The sequence below is a fragment of the Acanthisitta chloris genome, unplaced genomic scaffold (genome assembly GCF_000695815.1).
Source record: "Acanthisitta chloris isolate BGI_N310 unplaced genomic scaffold, ASM69581v1 scaffold10583, whole genome shotgun sequence".
Taxonomy (NCBI): domain Eukaryota; kingdom Metazoa; phylum Chordata; class Aves; order Passeriformes; family Acanthisittidae; genus Acanthisitta; species Acanthisitta chloris.
This window is the reverse complement of record NW_008664320.1, coordinates 15,190-36,774: the sequence shown is the minus strand read 5'-3', so window position 1 is coordinate 36,774 and position 21,585 is coordinate 15,190. Positions and strand designations below refer to the sequence as shown.

At 42.2% G+C, this 21,585-nt stretch overlaps 1 protein-coding gene across 1 annotated transcript in view; it reads right to left on the bottom strand.

The window, feature by feature from the left end:
* Positions 1–21,585, bottom strand: part of LOC103799008 (latrophilin-3) — a gene marked incomplete at its 5' end in the record, with an annotated part of 55,150 nt that overhangs the window by 24,507 nt on the left and 9,058 nt on the right. The window contains 4 exons of the mRNA XM_009071299.1: positions 1,397–1,522; positions 4,224–4,392; positions 7,605–7,631; positions 21,019–21,110. Coding sequence (XP_009069547.1) covers positions 1,397–1,522; positions 4,224–4,392; positions 7,605–7,631; positions 21,019–21,110 — 414 coding nt within the window. The remainder of the gene's footprint in view (positions 1–1,396; positions 1,523–4,223; positions 4,393–7,604; positions 7,632–21,018; positions 21,111–21,585) is intronic.

Genomic DNA, 21,585 nt, shown 5'->3' with positions numbered 1-21,585 from the left:
ATGGTCTGCTGTATTTAAAGTTAGGGGTCAGACACTTTCAAAACTCACACTGAGTTCCATCCACACTCCAGCATCTGTGTGAGGCTCTTCCTGACTACACTAGGTCTCAGGCAATTCCATCCTTCCAAGGACAAACTTCTGTAGGCAAAAGAATCTTCCTTTGTACCTCAAGCCTTGCCTGCCATGATGGAATTGCTGCCAGGAGACTCAGTTCACCCATAAATACATGTTTTCTTGTGCTGAGGCTGATAAGTAGGTCCCACTAAAGTCAACGCTTCCTGAAGAGAAGGGCACCTGTGCAGTAGCTAAGTTATGTAAAGGTTTTCAAATCAGCCAACTAAATGTTGCTGGATATAGTGAACTTTGGGCATTATTGATTACTGTGGGATTTGATGGCCTACTGGAGAGAGGTTCTATATTCTATTGCTTTTATTTGCCCTGTGTAACTTCCAGACCTAGGAAAATACTAAAGTGGAGCTCTTGGATGACATCTCGTAAACCGTAGGAAATAAATAATAATTTGTTCCAAGACATAAATTGCAAATTAGGTTTTTCTGTGAAGTTATAAACTGTAACTTGCTGTATGTCTTTTGTAGTGTCATAGTGGAACCACCATGCATGATTACTTCCATTACTAATACTGGATAAATTTGTGTTTGGTTTCTATTGATTAAGAAGTAAGCTTCTTCATTTTATATGAACTTTTTGTCTATAAATCTGCATCTGTACATACAAGTTAGCTTCAAAATTGCTAAATGCACAAACTATGCAAACTTGAATTTTCAGGTGACCAAAGCATAACAAATCCAATAATTTACTAAGATAATCTGACCCCAGTGGATTCTCCTAGGAGGTTTATAAACTAAAGCAAATTGAGTGAGGCAAGGAGTTGATCAAACCACTGAATGCCAGAAAGCAAGTCCTTTCACTGTGAAGGCTATTGCAAGAAATTTGTACAGGGGGTTTTTTGGTTTTTTTTTTAAGCAGGAAAAATACTTGGTCGGTATAGCTTCATCCCTCTACATGTTAATAGTGGTGACAACCTCCATCTTGTGATTAATGCAGCATAGCTCACAAAATGCTCCTAGCTCCTGATTCCTGTGGAGAGCAGGCAGGACACCTCATGTGAAGATCACCCACCTCTCTGTGGAAGGCGAGTTTGGACTTTTTATTCTCAACACAATTATTTAGAAAGTTCTTGGAGAGGCACTAATTGCCATCACATCTCACTGTATTGAATTCAGGTCCAGAAGGGAGGGAAACCTCTGCTGATGCACTGGGGAGAGCCCTAAGGCAGCTGCTGTGGTGTGGACAGGGGCATTCCTCCCAGAAAAGCTGTTAAGGGTATTGATGTGGTGGTGCGAATCACCAGGGCACGAACAAGAAGTGTCGTTACCTGTGAGCCTGTGGAATATCTTCCAGGTGTTCTTGACCCCGAGGTTTTTCCTGAGCCAATAGTACTCTCTGTACTTTTTCCACTACAGCAATGCGTGCGCAGGCATTTTCCGTATTCTTTGCGTACCTAGACAAGGAAAGTGCAATGGTGGTTAGCAGGCAGCTCCTCCTTCAACACACTGCCTTCTGATTTCCAACAGAGCCCCCAGTTTCTCCTCAGTGGCACATGAAAACTGCTGCTGCAGTACGTGGGGAAGAAGTCTATTACACCTTGCAGCAGAATGCTCTCAATGCATGAGCTCATGGTTTACAATGTGTAAGAGACTGCTTCTATGCAGCAAAGCTGCTCGTTGACACCAGCCAGCTATAGTGTCCTCTGAGACACATCAAAGGAACATGGGAGAAAGTACAACTAAACTATTTATGACTGGAAATTAATATCCTTATAGATTTGATATAAACTAGCATATTGGCTCATCAAGGTATTAAAAGTTATTGCTTCTGGCTTAGGACTAAGAAAAAAAGGTCCAAGAGAAACATACAAAAGCTATTGATTTTTTAAAAATAATTGTTTCTTGCAGTCAAATTGAAATTCATGGAAGCTGTAGAGCCAGCAGCCTTGAGATTATATTCCCAGTACTCAGGAGTGGACAAAGCCTGTCTTTCCACAGACCTGTGCAAGCCAGTTGTTTTAAATGGGCATCACAGTCAAACCTGTGCCATCTCCTTTGCTTCAGGGGAACTATACTGACTTGTGCCAGGGCAGGACCTAAGCCTCAGGTGTGACAGACAGCAATACCCAGAAACCAGATGGGACAGGACTGAAAATGAGCGAACTGTACAGAAAAGGCAAAAGAGGATCATGTTGGCCACTGACACAAAAAAACCCCAAACCCATGCATATCCAAAACACAAGTTGAAATTCCTTGATTCTCCATAAAATTTTGCCAATCTATCTATGAGCATTTCACAACACTGTGAAACAAATGTTTAAATAGTAAGCGACAGGTTTTTCATTAGACTTTTCCTTAAGCACTGGAGACAAACACAATGCCACAAGTGCCCAATATGCTCGAGTGCCCAATCAATCCTTCTCTGAGAGAAAATAATTCAATTGCTTTAATTAGCCACCCACTGCTTGCCTCTTTGCAGCATTTTGCTGATTTTCTAGTCCACAATGGAAAGGATTTTTTTTCTTCTCTTAAATAATTCTTCCCTCAGCTCTTAGGTCAGAGATATGCATCTACCTCAGAGCAAGGTACCAGCTGCATTCTCCTTCCCTCTATGCAGCTATAAATCAGGAGTGATTCCACAGTCACCAGTGATGGTTCAAGGGTGTAGATTGGCTTGAGACAGAGAAGAGAATGATTTTTCCATGCTGAGTAAGCACCCTGCCAGCCAAGGAGGCTGCGGTGCCGTGTTGGGATGCTGGGTTAGGGACTGACTCTTTGTGAGGTGCACTGGAGGTGAGAGGATGGACCAGTGAAAACGGTGCAGAAATTCAAACTCCTCATCAAACAGGCACCTGCTGGTTTAATTAGCAATGGTGATGCTTCCTACATTCTTACTATCATCTTCCCTGGAAACCTTCCAGCTGAAAGGTTTGAGATCATCAGAGGGCAGCTGCAGTTAGATAAATTTTAAAATTTCTTCAGATACACAAATTTGCGATACAAAGATGTGGACAAAACTCTGATCCCCAAAAGTCTTCCTTTAGTTTCAAGAATGACACTTTTGCACAGTTTTGCAGAGCCTTCCAGAGGCATGATTCACAGAGCTCACTTATTATGATGAATTTCGCTGATTTTTTTATAGTTCAGATCTCCCTTCCTTGTACAAGAAAATGTGAGTAACAGAGGAGCAAGCCTGAGACTCTCATATGGAGAACAGACCTTGACATGGTCCTGCCTTAACTCACTAAGCCATTTCACTAAAAGACACTTGTTACTCTGAGAAACTGGGACCAATGTATGCACATAGAAACTTCCCTATGTTTATACTGGTCAAAGAAATTGCCCTTTGAAACTAAGATGTACATACAAAGTTATCAGCAGCCATGCAGAATTGGAGAGCTCTGTACTACTGAATTTCAGTAGAGAACAAAAAGGTTCCTAAAATATTTATTACTGATTGTCAGAGGGTGTAAGTTTGATCTACATATACACACAAAGATTTTTATTCTGTTTTTTTGCCCCCCAGTTTACCTAAATTACTCCACTGTTATCTTGCAAATGTTAATTGGGGCATACTTCAAGTTCCACCAAGAAGCACTTGCTGTGCTTGCTTTCAGGAAGATTTCAACAGCCCACATCAGGCCCAAGCAATAAAAAGGCTAATGAACCTTTGCAGAGCACAGGTCCTTCAGTTCTTAGAAAAGCAGGGGAAGCAGCCCCTATTACAACCCATACATATTGCCACAGAAAGGGGTAATTTCCTGCAGGGACTGCAAATGAGGATGTAAAGTTCCATTTCACTGTGAGCACACGGTCATGTGAGTACTTTCCAGATGCTCATGGATTTGCTCCTGTCTCACACTGGCATACAGGAAAGGAGAATCTGGCAGACAGCAGGTAAAGCCTTTTCCGCTGCCTCTGACACATTTGTCACCAGTGCCCTGGCTGCTGAAATGCCACTGCCACATATCTTTGTTATCACCTCATTCTGCTGCATCTTGTTGGTTTCCACTACAAATGCCACCCTTATTAGCTGCACAGAGATAAATCTGCATGCGATGAATTCAGGGCACATAGATGATGCTATGCTGTAGTTGTTAGGCAACAAAACACTCCATTACCACCTCTCTTGCTGCTGGGAACCATCTGTCTTACCTTTTTCTGGAGGACACAATGGAAAATGAATATAAACATTCCCTGCAGAGAATTGAATATGGTGAAGAGATACGCCATGATGACTGTGCTTTCATTAATATACATGAGTCCGAATGCCCAGGTCAGTCCTAATAGGCAGAGTAGGGCTATTGCACCTATAACCCAGGACCTGTTAGGGGAAACAAAAAGGGAAAGAAAGGTATTGAGTTTTTATCTACAGAAAAGAAGTCACATGTCTACAGGCAGGAAGACTTTGCCCCTGTTTTAGCAAAAATAATATAGCACATTAAAATAAATCATAGGGAGTTTTGTCTTCAAGCTGGATGCAGTATACAAATCTTCAAGCTTGAGGAAATATAAGGAAATGGAAGTGTTATGAGCACTGAAATTTATCATAACAAAAGCACATTTGTAACCATAATGTCTCTTTTCATTTTTAATATGTAAAAGCAGTGTGCATGTAAATGACATGTAGATGTTATTTCTGCAAATGGAGGAAAACAAAATAAACCAAATGAAACAACAGCTGTAAATGTCACTTTTTTACTGTCCACTGGTTTCACTGGGGCAGGACTGCCAGCTGGATTAGCTTCTTTACTCTTAACACCAAGACACACATATTGCTGCAATTTAGCTAGTCTCCTATATGGCTCTAAGCCAGATAAACAACTACAGGCAGGTGGGCAAGACCTCACTGCTTGCCAGATTGGCTCCATGCAAGGATGTTCTCTGTGATGCTGCTTCACACTTCTTTCACCCTGCAATGAGGGGAACTATGTAAACACATACAGGCGCTCACACACTACATTTGCTTCTGCTTGGAGAAGAAGAGGGGCACAACAGCTGCAAAACTAAGATTATCACCTGCTCCACCTCAGGAAGGGAGTGGGAGTAGAGGTGCAGCCACTGCTTGACCCCAAATGTTGTTCAAACAAATATGGGTTTCTGCTTGCTTTCTCTCAGTGACTCTCTGCTTGGACAGAGCCAGGGACACAGGATGACTGCTGCATGTTAGTTTTTTCTGTGTGCCTTCAGGAAAGCTAAAAGCTCTGCTGGGATGGCAGAAGTATTCCATGTTACATTGCTAAATAACATTTAGTCATCTCTTCTTAGAGACTGATCTTCCAATACCAGGACAAGAGAAAGTGTGACAAGCAGTATAGGAACTCAGTCCTGCTCCTAGCCATCTCCCTGTTTTCTGCATGCTATGTTACCTATAATTTTAAAGGAACTACTGCTGCACAGGGGAAGGAGTCAACTTCTAGCTGGGATGCAAGTAGCACTGTGACATCTGTTTGCCCTTTACCTCAAGGCATTTATTTTCTTCTGCTGTCCCCGAGCATCATTAGGTGTAACATCATAAAAATGAATGCATCAGTACCCAATCATTGCCCCCCTTCCTCATTGTTTAACACTTCTGTTCCCCAAAGCAGACAAGACTGCAGTTAGACAGAACCTCTGCTTCCCTGTCTGCCCCAAAGCAGCCTGGGGTGCTGCAGAAGGGCTTGCAGGGACAAGGACCTGTCTACATTTCTAAGCCACTTCAGCCTTGTAGAAACATGGCCTGGATCTGGGCATATCTGGGCTTCTATCTGCTAAGCAGAGCATGGGGCAAGGGGGAGGAAGACAAAGCAGCAGCAAGTGGGGGGAAAAAACAGTCCTGCAGAGATCAGACAGATGAACTCTGCTATGGAGATGTCATGGCAGCTGCAGCCTTGAATCCTTTTCCTTTTAGCAGGGCTTGTCACAGACAGAAGCACACCAATGTTGTGTTCATGTGTTCTGTTGGATTTTTGTTTCTTAGGTATTAGAATGAAAATGCAGCATTAAGTCTTCTGCTGAAGTTTATAAAATATGTATTATTTAACCACATGAACCAGAAGGGTTCCCTAAGGTAACCACTTATTAAGACAGTTCTTTAAAAATCACTATGTATCTAGCAGACCAGAACAGCTCCTTTGAAGCATTTCCAGTCAATCTCACTAATAAATATTTAGCACGATGCAAATTGGAAATGCACTCTGACAATCCTTCAGAAGGTAGCCACTAGATAAAGTTTACAGCTTTAGTTGTTTGGGGTATGCTCCTCCCTGAGATTCCACCAACAGTGAGAGCACACTATAATCCTAATTGCATGCCAGTTTAAAAAAAACGCACTTTTTAAAAAAAACCACAAATGAAGTGGAAACTACATTTTATCCCTCTTCTCTTCTCCTCCACAACTAAAAGCTTCCTGCACTTACAGAGTCTTTTAAAAATGGTTCCCTGGACATCAGAAAACTATTCTGCTCTGAAGCACAGCCAGTTGTAGAACCTGATTAAAGAGCTGCAGAGGTGTGCAAGAATGAAACAGTTGTTTAGTGGAAATATGCTACCTTCAGTGATGGAAAGGAATCTGGGGGTTTGAAGACCCCCAACAGTGCAAACTGCATGCATTACAGTGTTGTGCTTCAGAAAACAAGACCTGGAGATAAAGAGGGCGTGGAGATTACTATGAATAGCTCCATCCCTATCCGCAGATAAAAACAGAACCAAGCAATGAAAGAGAACATGGAAATGGTGCTGAAAGAATGAACAGAAAGGACTCTTCACCAGAAGAACAAACTGAAAGTCTACTGCAAAGTTGATTTAATTCCATTTTGTGCTACTGCTCATTACTTTTTGGTTGCAGGAGAAAGAGCACGGATGCCCTAAGATATGTAATTTCTAAGCATTTTTTGATTTCTTCACAGGTTTTTCTTTTGGATGCAGCTTATGGGTTTTGTCTTGCCTTTTGTACAGACTTGCTGTTGCTTTTTCACAGTTTTTCTTTCCTGTAGTGCAATTTTATAGCAATAAAGAAACAAAAACATCCATGTTTTGGTGTAATTGAAAATCAGTGATTTACAATTAGGGACAATTAGGCACTCCAATGAGTAAGAAGACAGTCCCCAAGGCACCAATGCACACAGATTTGCTTGCACTGCTCCCATTAAAAAGGGAATCATGGGGAATAGCACCCATGCACCTTTCTGAAAATTTGCTTCAGTATTTATATTACCATAAAGCACTCCCAGTGACAGAGCACAGTGGACCAGAGGGCTGAAATTGGTATAACAAGTCTGTACTACACAGGATTAACTTGGGAACCTTCACCTCAAATTCAAGTAATGCCCAATTAAAGAATATAAAGCAAATAAGGTGACAATTGGTTGGCAATACATATGCAGCACATTTACTCTGCACCTTAGCTGTATGCTTGACCATTTTCCTGCACAGTTTGCTCTTCTGCCTCAAAAGCAAATGACAGAAGCTTTAATGATTTTTCAGTATTGATCTGACAGCTGGTTCATGAGACCACACTGATAAATGAAATTTATCAGCCATTCAGGTCATTCTTACTTGATGAAGGGTCTGTTATCCTCATAGCTAAAGAATGCGTAGACATAAAGACAAGAACATTAACATTAGAAATGACATAGAGAATATAGTTTACTGCTAATTCCCCTCCCTTCTCCCACCAGCCATCACCAAAACCAAAGGTGGACTGGCAACAGGTGTGTTTGGAACACACCAGCCAGCCTGGAGCCGAAACATGACCGAGGAAACTGGCTTCATGCACAGAAGTGGGCATCGTTAGCTGTGAGCTGCAGCTACCCCTCCTGGCTTCCATCATGCTGCTGCCAACTGACTTTGAAAGCTCTTTTAAAAATCATGGCTGTCTCCGGAGAAAACAAGTTTTGAAACCCCAGCACAGCCACCACAGAAAGCTTCCATGAGTTCAAGTGGCAAAACTTCACCATGCCTTCTGCACTCTCTACCTGTGCAGCTGTAGCATATTACAGGAATCGTTTATTGCCGTTTATTTTTTCATTGTGGAATTCCCAAGTTGGCACATTATGAGTCAGACTGCAGCATTTTTGAGGTAATGGCATGAGGATCTTCTAAAGCCCTGCATGACAGAAAGCATTGACCTGTTTACTCCCATTTCATGGGGAAGGATTGTGAAAGGCCTCTGCTAGGCAAGACTGCAAAGCAGCCTGCTACAGTAATGAAGAAGTCAAAATGGATCATTTAGAATGAGCTTCTACTACTCTGGGGACACAAGATTAGTAACAGTCATTTTTCTGAGGTCTCTCTGACCTTCTGGGACAGGCTGTGTGCGTAAGTCTGCCTGCAAGGTGGGTGACGTGCAACAAGTGGGGAGAGCAGGTCTCCTCCCAGGCCTCCTCTTCCCCATGGACATGGAGTTTTTGAACCTGTGATCCCTTGAACAAACCACCACGGGTCTCAGAGATGGAGGCTGGCTCAGTATGTTCACTTCATTACTCCTGTCAACGTAGCCAGGGCCAGTACACCATGCTGAGACCTCCTTCAGTCAATACTGACAATCTGCAGCTCTCCCATGATGCAATTAAATGAAAAAAACACCTGAGACAATCTGGAGCTGTCAGCCCAGCAATATGGGTAGGAGCAGGGCGTGGATTTCTATTACAAGTTCACAAGTGTTCAGGCTTTATGGTAAAGACTTTATATTGAAAAGTCGCCACTGATAGATTTTAAAAATAGAGAATCAGGAAATTTTTTTATGCCGTTGCTGCTATCTAGAATTTCATAAAGTTTTTCAGCGATCTATAATAGCCTTTCTTCAAGGCATCTGAAGGTTCCATTTCATCTTTGTACAGACAAAATAAGAAATTGGTAAACTCTGATTCCCTTTGAGCTTGAGGCTAACACTTCAAAGCAGCTCAGGAGAAAACTATCAAAAAGACTTTGGCAGTTTTTACCCCATTTCCAACGTGGATATGCCTAGGATCCACTGCCCAAAGCATCCATGTACCAAAAGAAGTGAGATTTTTCAAAGATGCCTAACTCCCAAACAGTTTAATTCTCTACACATAGGGCCTGTAGAACTTAGTCTGTTATATCTCTCATGAAATACAATCCTTTTCATTTTACTGACTCAAATGTTGCAAGAATCTTAACACTTGTGTAAGCAACAATTTCTGACAAAAATTACTCCAGAACGTTTTTTTCCACCCTGGTAAAGTCTGTGAAACCCATCAGTGCTGCAGTAATAGTGTCATTATCTGCAATACATAAAAAAACATCACTTAGACAAAAGAAAAGCCTTAGAAGAGTCTCAGTTCCCACAAAAATGGAGACGCTAACTGGAAAACTGAGATTATATTCTCTAGTGGTAAAAGCAAGTAATGGTTGAAGCAGAAAACATTGGAAAACTTAGCCTAGCACAGCTTGAGATGCTACATATAAAGTGTTTTCTCCAGATTTGGATAAATTTGTCCAATACCTAGCAGTAAGGGATATAGTCCATTGAATTTAAACTATGTCCATAGTTAACGGAAGACTGCTATCCCCCAAAACCAATGTAACCCCTTGAAGAACAGGTATTTAAGGTAGGTGAGGCTTGGCCATTCCCTGAAGAAATATATTTTACTACTGACTATAGAGGAAACCTGAATGATGGCTTAGGTGGGGGTTTCACTTGCAAATACTTGAAGATAAAAAGCTGCTCTTTAGTGGTTGCATTATTCATTTAACCTGCAAAATCTTACCTCACCTCCCTTGTGTTTCTTTGCAGCCCAGATGATGGATAGCGGACAGTCTTCCAATCTGTATAAATATCTAATTCATTTTCTAATCTCAAAAAAAGCCCTGACTTTACCTTGGGGCAAAGACTTCTTAAGGTTAATTACACATCATGTAAAAGTCTTCCAAAATCTTATTTAAGTTAGATGTCTTTAAATTTCCCAGAGTACTTTCTCCTTCAATGATGAGAATTCATATTACCTTCTATATTCCTGCAGTATTTCCAGACCAATAGTTCAGGGTTTTTTAAAGTTGCTAAAATTAGCTATTCTTATCCTTGTTTAGATCCTTAAATAATTTCAAAACACTATGCATCCTAAACTCAGAAATCCCTTTTGCACTGCCTGTCCTTTTAAAACCCCAACAGATACCCTTTGTCACAAGGCACTGAATTGCCAATTACACTGACAGCCAAGAGGCAAAGACAACCTGCAACTTATACTACATAGTGCAAATGACTTCCATGTATGTAAATTAGCAGTATCCTGGAGATGTATCCTGGAATCAACATCCTAGAATCAAGCTTTCATCCTTTTGCAGCAGGAAAAGTAAGGCAAGAATTTACCTTCACAAACTAATTGGTCCTAAAATGCTGCTGAACAGAGAAAGCCTGTTATCAAAATGTTATCATTTAAAAAGAATAATGTCTGGTCTTACATTTTGAAAAGAGCCATATTTTGAGTAAACCTAGCCTTTAATAAAGCCCTACATAAAATTTATCGTTTTATTCAACCCTTTACGGTTTAACTTTGCCTAACTTAAATTTATCACTCAAAAGTATTTTCCCATCTCTAAGATAGCAGGAAAATGCTCAGTAACCACATTGACTCAGAACTTGGGCCTCAACACAACTGTCTGACTAGCAAGCAAAAATCCCAAAGTGAGTACAGTGGACCTTTAGTTGAAACCGAAATAAAAATAGATGGATGATGTGCCTCCTTGAAAGCATTCAGAAAGACCTATGGAATTAATGTTAACACAGTGCAAATAAAGCAGAGAGACAGATACTTCTGCAGGCAAGCAGGAGGGAAACACGAAGTGTGCTACTTTGTCTCCCAGTACCTTGCTGATACAAGGCAGTGATTTTGTTTTCTTTTATTTTATTTTTTTAATTTCAAGGATTAGAACAGATTGATTTATCGACCTGCTGAAAATCTACAGCAAGGAGTTGGGAAGTCCAGGACTCTCCTCATAAAGCAAATGGGTTCATCGTTAATTAGTGAAGGAGCATCTTCATAGTGAGAAAAATCAATAGCAAGCAATAAAAGAGTGCTTAAAGGATTTTGCCTTTCCGTTTCATGACAAAGTTACCACCCTGATGGCATGAAGCCAAATGGCTTCCTAATCTCCCTCCTTGGGCTGCTGGTGTACATCACACAGCTTTCCAAGTCATCATTTCCACGGCTCATCTTCTGGCTCCCGCACCATCTTTGACAGCAGGTGGCTAGTCCCCCGAAGACATCTGCAACCATCTCTGGGGTCAGTGGGCCTGCCATAGCTTCATTTGCAGGAGAAACTCCTGGCTTTACATGCCTTGGAGGTATGTAAAGGTTGGGGTCCTACCTCTTGGTATAAGGATAGTTTTATATCTATTGAAAGCCATTTTTAACTTCACCTGGTAGATCGGAAAATTTTATTCAGATAAAAGAGGCCAAACTTTCCCTGGCCCTGTGTGATGCCCAAGCCTAGTGCTTGGGGCAACCAACGGCTGGACATTTCAGCCAGAGGCGAATCATCATCCCTTTCCCCTCATCTCACCCAGGGAAGTCACGGCCTGCTTTCTGAGATTTGTTCTTAATTACTGCAATTGGAAAGAGAATTCTTTAAAGCTCATCTCATTTTCTGTAAGTAATTAATTACCTTCAGAATTGCTTACCCTGTTTATTTTCTTCCTCCTAACTTTGCAAAGGGGCATGGCATGATTATTCAAGCCACACGGATGTGTAACCACATATCTAATTGTTTCCACACTATATGGATTCAACAAAGCCTTTAGATACATATTGTATTATCCAAATAGCACCAGCAGGGCTTGCTGACAAAGTACTTAAAATGTATAGCCTTTTAAAACAATAATCATGATTTATGGGTTCACAGAAAGACTGTAGTATTTAATATCTTCCAGGACACTCTCTCAAATCAATAACCACTGATTGATTTTCTTTTTAAATTCAGAAAGGACAACACCTGTCAGTGGGAATATTAGTGCTTTACAATCACCACTCCCCATTAATGCAGCCATCACAAAAACATAGGTAAAGAAGAAAAACCCCAAACCAAAACAATCAGATATTAACCAAACTGTTCTGAGAAAAACTCAAACAGCAGCAGATTACAACAAATTCAGATGTTGCCAATCAACATCACTGGGGGAAAAAGCCACCTAGACAGAAGCGCAGTCTAGATGTTTTTCCAGCAGGGTTTCTGCCTCTAAGGTGCTCTCAAACTCTGCACTTTGGCAAAATACTGATGTGCCATATCTTTTCTTGGTAGGAAGCTTGTAAATAATTCATTCTGTGCCAACTTCGAGTGCTTTTTCTGGGTTTGCTTTAGGCTGCCTGTTCAAGTTTGCTCATGCAGAGATGCAGATGAAGGCTATATAGGAGCAGCACTGAGTGACCCAGGGGACTAGGAAGCATACTGCTCTCTTACACAGGATCCAGGGATACGCAAGACAACTCTAGGCTTGTTCAGCCTGAAGAAGAGCAGACTGAGGGAAGACCTCATAGTGGTCTACAGATTCCACATGAGGGGAAGCAGAGGCGCAGGACCTGATCTCTTCTCTCTAAGGCAATGGTGTGAAGCTGTGTCAGGGAAGGTTAAGGTTAGAGACTATGAAAAGGTTCTTCACTCAGAGGTTCATTAGGCACTAGAATAGACTCCCCATGGAAGTGGCCATAGCACCAAACCTGCCAGAGTTCAAGAAGCATTTGGACAATGCTCTCAGGCACATGGTGTGATTCTTGGGGTGGTCTTGTGTAGGGCCAGCAACTGGACTTTGATGTTCCTCAGGATATTCCATAAATCTATGATTCTATGACCATCAGGCTTGTGAAGATATGATACTCTCTCTCAAGGCCATATAAAACATATAGCTCATAGCCTGAGCTCTGGTACAAGGGAAGCTTCAGGCAGTTTCTAATGCCCAGCTCAGTACTCCATGGCTAGCATCTCAGCTTTGCAGAGGGGGAGGTTTTCCAAGGGAGAGAAAAAGCAATTCCTCATTTTCTGAAATGCCCAGATCATTTGGTGATACTTGCAAAACACTCCAGTTAAGATTTCTGGTGAAAGAGAATGTGCAGTCTGCACATCACAAGCACCATAAAAACACACTTTGTTTCTCATCCAAGTTTATCCAGTCCTGAACACCAGCTTAGGGTCTCTTTTTGCTCTCTAGGATCAGCTTATCCTCTCCTGGAGCAGGAATCCATGGATGATTCCTCTCCAAAAGGCATCCCTGCACCTGCTGTGCTCTGAGCCTGCTGTCTCCAGAAGTTAGAGGAATCCAAAAATGCTGCATATAGCACAGCTGGCTGGGAAGATTTTCAATGCCCCATTCCTGAACAGCCCACTCAGTCTTCCTATTTTGTTAGTAGGGCTGTATGAAAATCTCTGAAGAGAGCTCACTCTGTACAGGCATGTCTGTTATATTTAACATTATAAATTACAGGTCAGGGATAAACACAGGCTCACTGTGCCTCCTGTATGCATTTGCATTCACTAGCTTGTGTTCCAAACCCTTTGTACCTCATCCTTTTCACCACTCACACCACCACACACACCTCCTCAAAGCTGCATGGGTGCATGAAACTTCCCCTCCTTGCTTGCTACTCCAAAGAGGGAGTCTCCATGCTGCCAAACCCTCAGCCCTTTCTTCACGAGAAACTGAGAACTCTGAAGAAAAAGGACTGGACCTTTTGCACCCAGACACTGTGCTGGGCAAGCTCCCAAGGGCTGGACTCCTTCACTGTACCATGCCATCTCAGTGCACTCCCAAGCAACTGCAAACCCATAGGTAATGAAGGATTAATGTGCTGGCGTTCCGCAAGTCCAGTCCCCTGGGTGAACCCAGTGCAATGCTCAATTCCAGTCCCTTTGGCATCACCAACTATTTCCAAGTTGTAGCATTTTATGATTAAACAAAAAAAGACCTGCAAACGAATCGATGGGCTTAAATCTCAATAGAAAAAAGCTGAAATAAACCTTTCTGTCCCCCTACTTTATCTTGTTTCTAGAACAAAGCACAGATTAATCTTCCTTTAGTAAAAGAATACCTGCTACAAATTACTGTTTTGCATTGGCAATGTAAGCTCTTCATACAGAAGGAGAAAAATCTTGCATTTTCAAAAGTCAGACTCATTCCACACTGCACCAAACCCAGGACGTTTACTTTTTCTGCATTTCAATCAGCTGAGTAAATAAAACTAGACCGGTAAACCTCTGTTCCTGCCAGCACAATACTGCTGTGTTAAATCAAGGATTTAATTTAAACATTTCTGCAGATGATTTTTGGAAGTTCTATTTAACCTTTGTTTTCAATTTTCTACCTAACTCAGGGCGTTTTTTTATGACTTAAGCAAACCCACAGGACTGAAACAACAAGCTAATCTGGGGGTTGGGATTAGTCATGTCTCTTTAAATAAAATACATATGTTGAAGCAAGAAAATGAGCAGATAATCACTTCCACCCATACAACATATGGAGAGAGTGGGATATGGCAATGGTTTTGAAAGAGGCGTATCTTCTAAAGGGGCTTCTCAGTTTTGTGCCTGATGCTCCTTGTTCCTTACCTCTCCCAGCCTGGGCCAGGCTCCCTGAAAGAGCCCAGATTGGGTTTTGCAAGGTTTTATATAGTAATAATCAACACTGAGTCTTTACATTTGGGTCCTACTTTTGGCTGCTAGGTTGCACATTCTCAGATTTATTTCTGCAAGTCTTTCAATAAGAGACTCCCATGGAAAAACCCTACAAAATAAAGGGGTACAATATGAGTTTTGTTCCAAGTCAGAAAGTTGGGAGAACATACACTTTTTTATTTATCCATTATATCAGGGCTGTGTGCCTTTAGCAGCAGACCATTTGAAGCTTCCATGGCAGCTAGCAAGCTGAGGAGGGCTTGATTTGGTCATTTGAGGACTGATTTCTAAAGGCAGGACATTTCTGTATCATCCCCATTAATGGGATTTCAGCTTGTGTTCTTGTGTATCCAGTTACAATGGCTGAAAATCTTGTATTGTGCATGCTTGGAGTAAATACATGTTTTTCCAGGGAATTTCAGGTTTTTGATATAGTCCTTATTTTATTGTTGCAGATGAAATGGGTGCAGGTTTCCACAGAGGAAAGAAACTACAATAAAACTACAGTGATTAATGCCAAGAATAAACTGACTCAAGGTCCCTAGTTAATAGTGCCACTTTAGCAATGAAAGATGCTCCCAGCTAAGACCCTGGCTCTCCCTGTCTGAAATAAAATTAAATTTCCAGGATGGCTTTCAGGTGAGATTCTATTGCACTGAATGAGCTTTACCAACAAACCCAGGACTACAGTCTGACATGCTCCGCTTTGAAGAGGTCCCCAGAAGTTGTGCTTTCCAAAGACCATCCAGTTGGCCTATGGCACAAGCCAAGGTACACCCTGGCTAAAATAATAACACAATAAAATGGGACAAAAAGAGCCCTTTGCCTCCTGCCTTCTTTCTGGTGGGTCTGCAATGGCACTTGGCAGGTATGGCCAACATGTTGCTTTTCCAAATAAATTTCTTGTGAGACCCCACCTGTATCTGAAGGGCCTACAAGGGAGCAGGAGAGGGACTCTTTATCAGGAACTGCAATGATAGGACAAGGGGTAATGGGTTCAAATTGAAGGGTGGGAGGTTTAGGCTGGATATTAGAAAAAAAGGTTTTTTACTACGAGGGTGGTGAGACACTGAAGCAGGTTGCTCAGAGAAGTCGTGGCTGCCCCGACCCTGGCAGTGTTCAAGGTCAGACTGGATGAGACCCTGTACTGCAATGATAGGACAAGGGGTAATGGGTTCAAATTGAAGGGTGGGAGGTTTAGGCTGGATATTAGAAAAAAAGGTTTTTTACTACGAGGGTGGTGAGACACTGAAGCAGGTTGCTCAGAGAAGTCGTGGCTGCCCCGACCCTGGCAGTGTTCAAGGTCAGACTGGATGAGACCCTGTGCAACCTGGTCTTGTGGGGAGGTGTCCCTGCCCATGGCAGAGGGGACTGGGACTAGATGATCTGTAAGGTCCATTCCAACCCCTAAAATTCTATCATTCTATGAAAATAAAATCTCATTGCCACATACTACAGTACAGAAGAATGTCAGGAAGTCTGGTCTGGCTGGGGAAAATGCTAACAAATTCAGTTTCAGCCAGGCAGCACTATGGGGAGAGGGGACAGGTGCCTGTGGGAGCTTCAAAGGAAAGGTTATATCTGTAAAGAAGACAAAAGGATAGCTTCTGATCTCTGCTAGGAGAAAAGAGGATCCACCCCCTTCCCTCCCACCATTTGGAGATGCCCTGTGTAACGTTAGGTGCAGCAGCTGCTCTGTCGCGTTGATGAATCCTTTCAATCTGCTTGTGGGACTTGCCTTTTGTCAACTAAGTAACTGCTCTCCCCACCCAATTTTCTACCTGTTTTCCATGTCAGCAACAAATGCACCTCACACTGTGCACAATGAGAGCATACAACAAAGACAAGATCTCAGATTTCACAAGGTATTCTGAAGGGCACATCTGGATTACCATGAGTGTAGTTTCCCTTTTTTCCCCTTTACTAGTACCATGGAGATTCAAATGAGCAGTATTTAAATGGCTGCAGAACAAGCACTACACTGCCACACAACTCAAAGGTGTTTGAGGAGGGGGTTAATCAGAAACCCTGTTTTTCACAGAGAATGGGGGTTAAGCATCTGGAAATATGTGGATGGCTTGTTATGCTGCAGCATCTGGCATGGGTTGGACGAAAACCTGGTGTGTGAGGACCACAAGCTGCCACAGTACAGGCCTGACCACCTGGAAAGGAGTTGATGGATGGAAAATGGAAGAACCATGCTGGACTATTCACATATAATGTATTTTCCTTTGTCACATAAGGCTTCCTACAGGAATGTGAATATAAAAAAGATTCAGTGTAGTTCTGCCTGCAACAATCCGAGACATTTTGCACATATAACATCTAGTCAGCACAATGGAAAAGCATGAAGAAGAGACTTCGAGCCGCTCGTTTTCAGAAATCATTCCACATGGCAGCAATCTCCGGTAAAACAGCCTCACAGCTGCTCTAAAGAATTCCAGCTGGTAACACATCCGCATGAGGAGCCATCTGCTAGCAAGGATGCATCAATATCGCACTGATATGCCTACAGACTCCACCTCACAGGCTATAGCTGCAAACAGCACAGCAGGCTTTTGCCATCCAAAAAACTTCTGCAGTCCCTGGCTTGAAAGATCTGTCTTCCCTGCAAGCTCATAAGGGCTGGGAGAATCAGTATTCTGAAAGAATGCCTTCCTGGGTACATTTGTTGACAGTGAATCAGTTTTGTGCACCCTTTGCATCCCACTTACAGTCTTGGATGGGCTATGAGTGAGATATGTGTGAAGAGCTACCCTGGACTAAATGATGCTCCTCACTGCCCATCTCTAGGCAACAAACCACAAAGAGATGAAAGAGCAATGACCACAATGAACCTCAAGCACCCAGAAACAGCCATTGTAAAAGGCTAGGAAGGAAAATCCCTTCCCACCCTGCATTTGGGGAGGCATGGGCAGATGCTGCACATACCACCCATGAGGCAGCTGTTTTGGCATCCTTGTCTGTGTTACTTCATACTACACAGATCTTGAAAAGGCAGAAGAGATCCCCACCCTAGATGAAAACTTATAAATTTATGGGTAAATATGTTGAAGGAAGACATCAAACTGACCTTTTTCAAAACAGCCTAGGTAAAGCATGCTACTCTTGGTGATGGTATCTCCAGTGAAACGGGAGATAGCCTGTCCTCCTGGTATCAGTGTCAGGCATAGAAACTTACAGCTCTGAACAACATATCCCATGTACACATCTCCTCCTGGCTACATGCCTCAAAAGCAGGACTAGAGCACGAATCTTGCTGTCTCAGTGGGCACAACCCACTCAAATGGCTCAGTACCAACCTGACATATAGGGATGATGCTATCGTCACAGCGGCAAGAGCCCACATATGTGGTTACCCTACTTGCCTCTTGCAAGTGCTGGGCTAAGCCAGAAAAGTTACCGGGGTGAAAAATAAACCATCTCTGTACTCATCAAACCCCTGTGTAACCAGTGCCCTGTGCAGGAATGTCAGAATCACCCATGCTGGCACAATAAACCAGCGACTGTTCCTGAAGGTTAGGGAAATTTATTTTTACAGCCTTGCACAGTGCCCACAAATCTATCAGCGACACAGCATCTGGTTCAATCACTGCCCTTTGAATGGCTTTTCTGTTGGTGCAGTAATTAAAGGTATCCCAGGTGACACCTGATCCCTTATCAAGTTCATGAATTTACGTGGCGTTATTTGGCTATTTTCTATACATCATAATGTATTTCTAACCTTTTAAGTGACATACGCAAGAACCAGATTGCAGTGGCCCTTATTAACAGCCTATTAAAATATTTTATGGCCTTTATTTTAACATTGCCATAGGGAATCAAGTATTTTGCTGTTGTTAAAACAGGCTCAGGATTTATGTTGCGAGAGTTTCACTACAGCCTAGCACAGAGTACTGCTAGGAAATGAACTGGGAGAACAAACTCTCATTCAGCTCCCCATGTGTTTTAAAGCTGTCACACGCAGATGGCAGCAAGAGGCCCTCCAGTGCAGGCCCTTGGTTTGGTTTGTTTTTCTAAATATAAACCAATACAACAAGATGCAAGGCTCTGGGACCTGTGTGTCTTTTTTACCAACCCTATAGACCCACAGGGGGAAGCTCAGAAGGGATCTTTGTGGTCCCCTGTGAAATAATGTGATCTGTGGCTTTTTATCCCAGAGCTGCTGTAACACATTCACATTTTGCAACTGAGTTAGAGCCAATAACATTGGAGGATGACCATGATCCTACCTACAAGACTAGGATTTTATGTAGAAGACAACTATGATCTTACCATAAAGTTTTCCAGATATTGTAAGACACTCCCCTACGAAACCTCCTTCAAAGGTGAATCCCCTTCTCCACTAGAAATCTGCACCTCCTCCTAACTCAAGCATATCCAACATTGAGACCACGCGTCTTGAATTTAGAGACTTAACTTTGTCCTGCTTAGGTATTCAGAAATGACAATCAAGTCCCTTCTGAAATTCTTGGTTTGAAAAACTTCCTAGGGTGAGTTTGAGGTCTTCCTGAGTTTATATTATGCTTCTCTCATATTCTCAAGCATAAAAAGTAATTTATAATGAAGCAACACATTTGGAATGGTATCAGCAACATACTTAAAAGTATTTTAATTGCTTGTGTTTTCAAAACATTTTAATGAAGTCAAATCAGGAATAGACACTCATCTGCCAAAGAACTGATAAAGTATTTTACAATGACATTATAATTGATGCAATTGGTTGTATAGATTCCTGGCATTTGAAACAAAGATACTAGAGATTAGTACAAGAAGATTATTCTGTAGGCAGTTATTATTTCTGCTTGAATTCTAAGGACTTTGTTGGGGTTTTTTCCCCCAGTTTTTAATTTCAATGTCATACTGCAAGGCAGATTTTGTGTGGGTAACCTTAGAGATACTGTTCTCAGCAAGCAATCCCATAGCACTAATGCGTAACAAGTAGTCATATTAATAAATGTTATTAAATGCACCATTCCTTTTATGTCTCATCCAAGACCAAATGAAAGGCTAGCTTGCTGGGATCAGTCCTGGACATCCAGGAGGGACTGCTCCTCCAATTTCATTTTACAGATGAGTGATGGCAGGAGAAACAGAGGAGCACCACAGAGCAGCCTGCCCCACAACCTGGGTCAGTGAGTGCCTGGGGGTTTCTGAGCTCACTGTGGTCTCCTGCATTTGTACAGGCTCCAGTCACCTTTTCTCCCAACTCTTGAGGAAGAAGCTGTGCCTAAGAAACTAAAACTTCACCCAAAGAACCATGCCAGGTTGTGGCATGCTGGTGGCATTACAAGCCTTGCCTGCTGAGGAAACTTTTAGGGGAGAGACTGACCTGGTTTAAATTAAAGCTGCATCTGCAAGAGCAGCTCAGCAGTAAAACAATAACCTTGCTGAGAACTCCCTTGCAACTGTGCAATTCAGTCATCTTCTAATGAGCACCCCTCACTCCTCTTCTCCCGCTCCTACCATGAAAATGAGAGGAGAATCAACTTCCAGCTGTGTAGCACAACACTCTCCATTCCTGGGTGAGCAGTAAAGCACTGACTCCCAATAATTTCCTCCTCCTGAAGCTCATTAGATGGTTTTATTAATTAGCATGCTCCCCATCTTATCATGCACTACACCTGAAATCCTGCTTGCATTTTTGAAGAAAGTCATGAAAACTAGAGGTACTTGAATAAATGGGCACTGACAAAGCCTAATATTCTACCAATATAATGAAGCAGCTTGATAGACAGTAAGACGCCTAGGCTCAGATCTTAACCCAGTCCAAGGGCAAAACATGCCTTGGCTGGCAAGCACATCTGCTGATGTGGGCACCCCCAGGTAAATCCTCAATAATTTTGCTGAAAGTAATCAGATTCTGGGGAGAATTTGGGTCATGAAATCTGTCAGGGGCCAAAACAAACAAAAAAGAAGCAACGCTGTTGCCCCCAAGCACAAAGAAATAGTAACAATCAACAGCTTCAACGCCTTCCCTGTAGAGACTGCAAGAATTAGTTGGTAATTATTAGGCACAATTTCCTTTACATAGAGCAACTAGGAGGTTACCTGCTTCAAGGACAGAAAATATAGCTTTGCCACCTTCATGCACAATTGAATGGAAAATGCCACCACTGTTAGCCGAATCCCAATAAGGATAATGCTTCATCATCAGCCACTTGCTGGTACTTATTAGAAACCACTCTGCAGTGCCATAACCCAACATATTGTCTCAGGTTATCACTGCTGCTGGCAGAGCTGGTTCCCCTGTTACGCTCCTCAGAGTGGAACAGAGGAATAAACAGAGGAATAAACAGAGGAAAAGACAGAAACAGGCAGAGAGAAAGAAAAAATCCCAACCACTTACTTGATATTGTCAAGACATCCAGATTCGGGTTTCAGTATGGCAGTATGATGAAACATTTTATAGAGAGCAATCCCAAGGAAGATGACGTTAAGCTGCAATGTGGGGGGGGAGGAAAAAAGATCCCAGTTATGTGACACAGCACAACATCACAGGCTTCTCTGTAACAGAGGGGTTACTGTAGGAAATTAGCTCTCACTACAGTTTTATAGCAACTGACTCACAGAACATTTCCAAGCATTTTAATAAGGTGAGCTGGACCAAAGGCTGCAGGATTGGTGATGCCATAGCTGTACCAAAGTCATGGCACCGAATATGTTACTGATATGAGGGTGATTCTAACCTCAACTGCAGTGCTTCAAACTGCATTATGGACAATCAAAAATATTTGCTGTAATGGCTCTTCTGTGTCTAAGAGGTGTACAGCCATGAAAAGTCACTCCAAGCACCTTGCTTAGTCAGCCCCATTGTAATGAAGCATAAAAACATTTTTTTCAATGAATACATCTTTTAAGCATGGTGTAATGGGGTAGATGGGCAGGGAAACCACAACTACTGAAGATGCTTAGC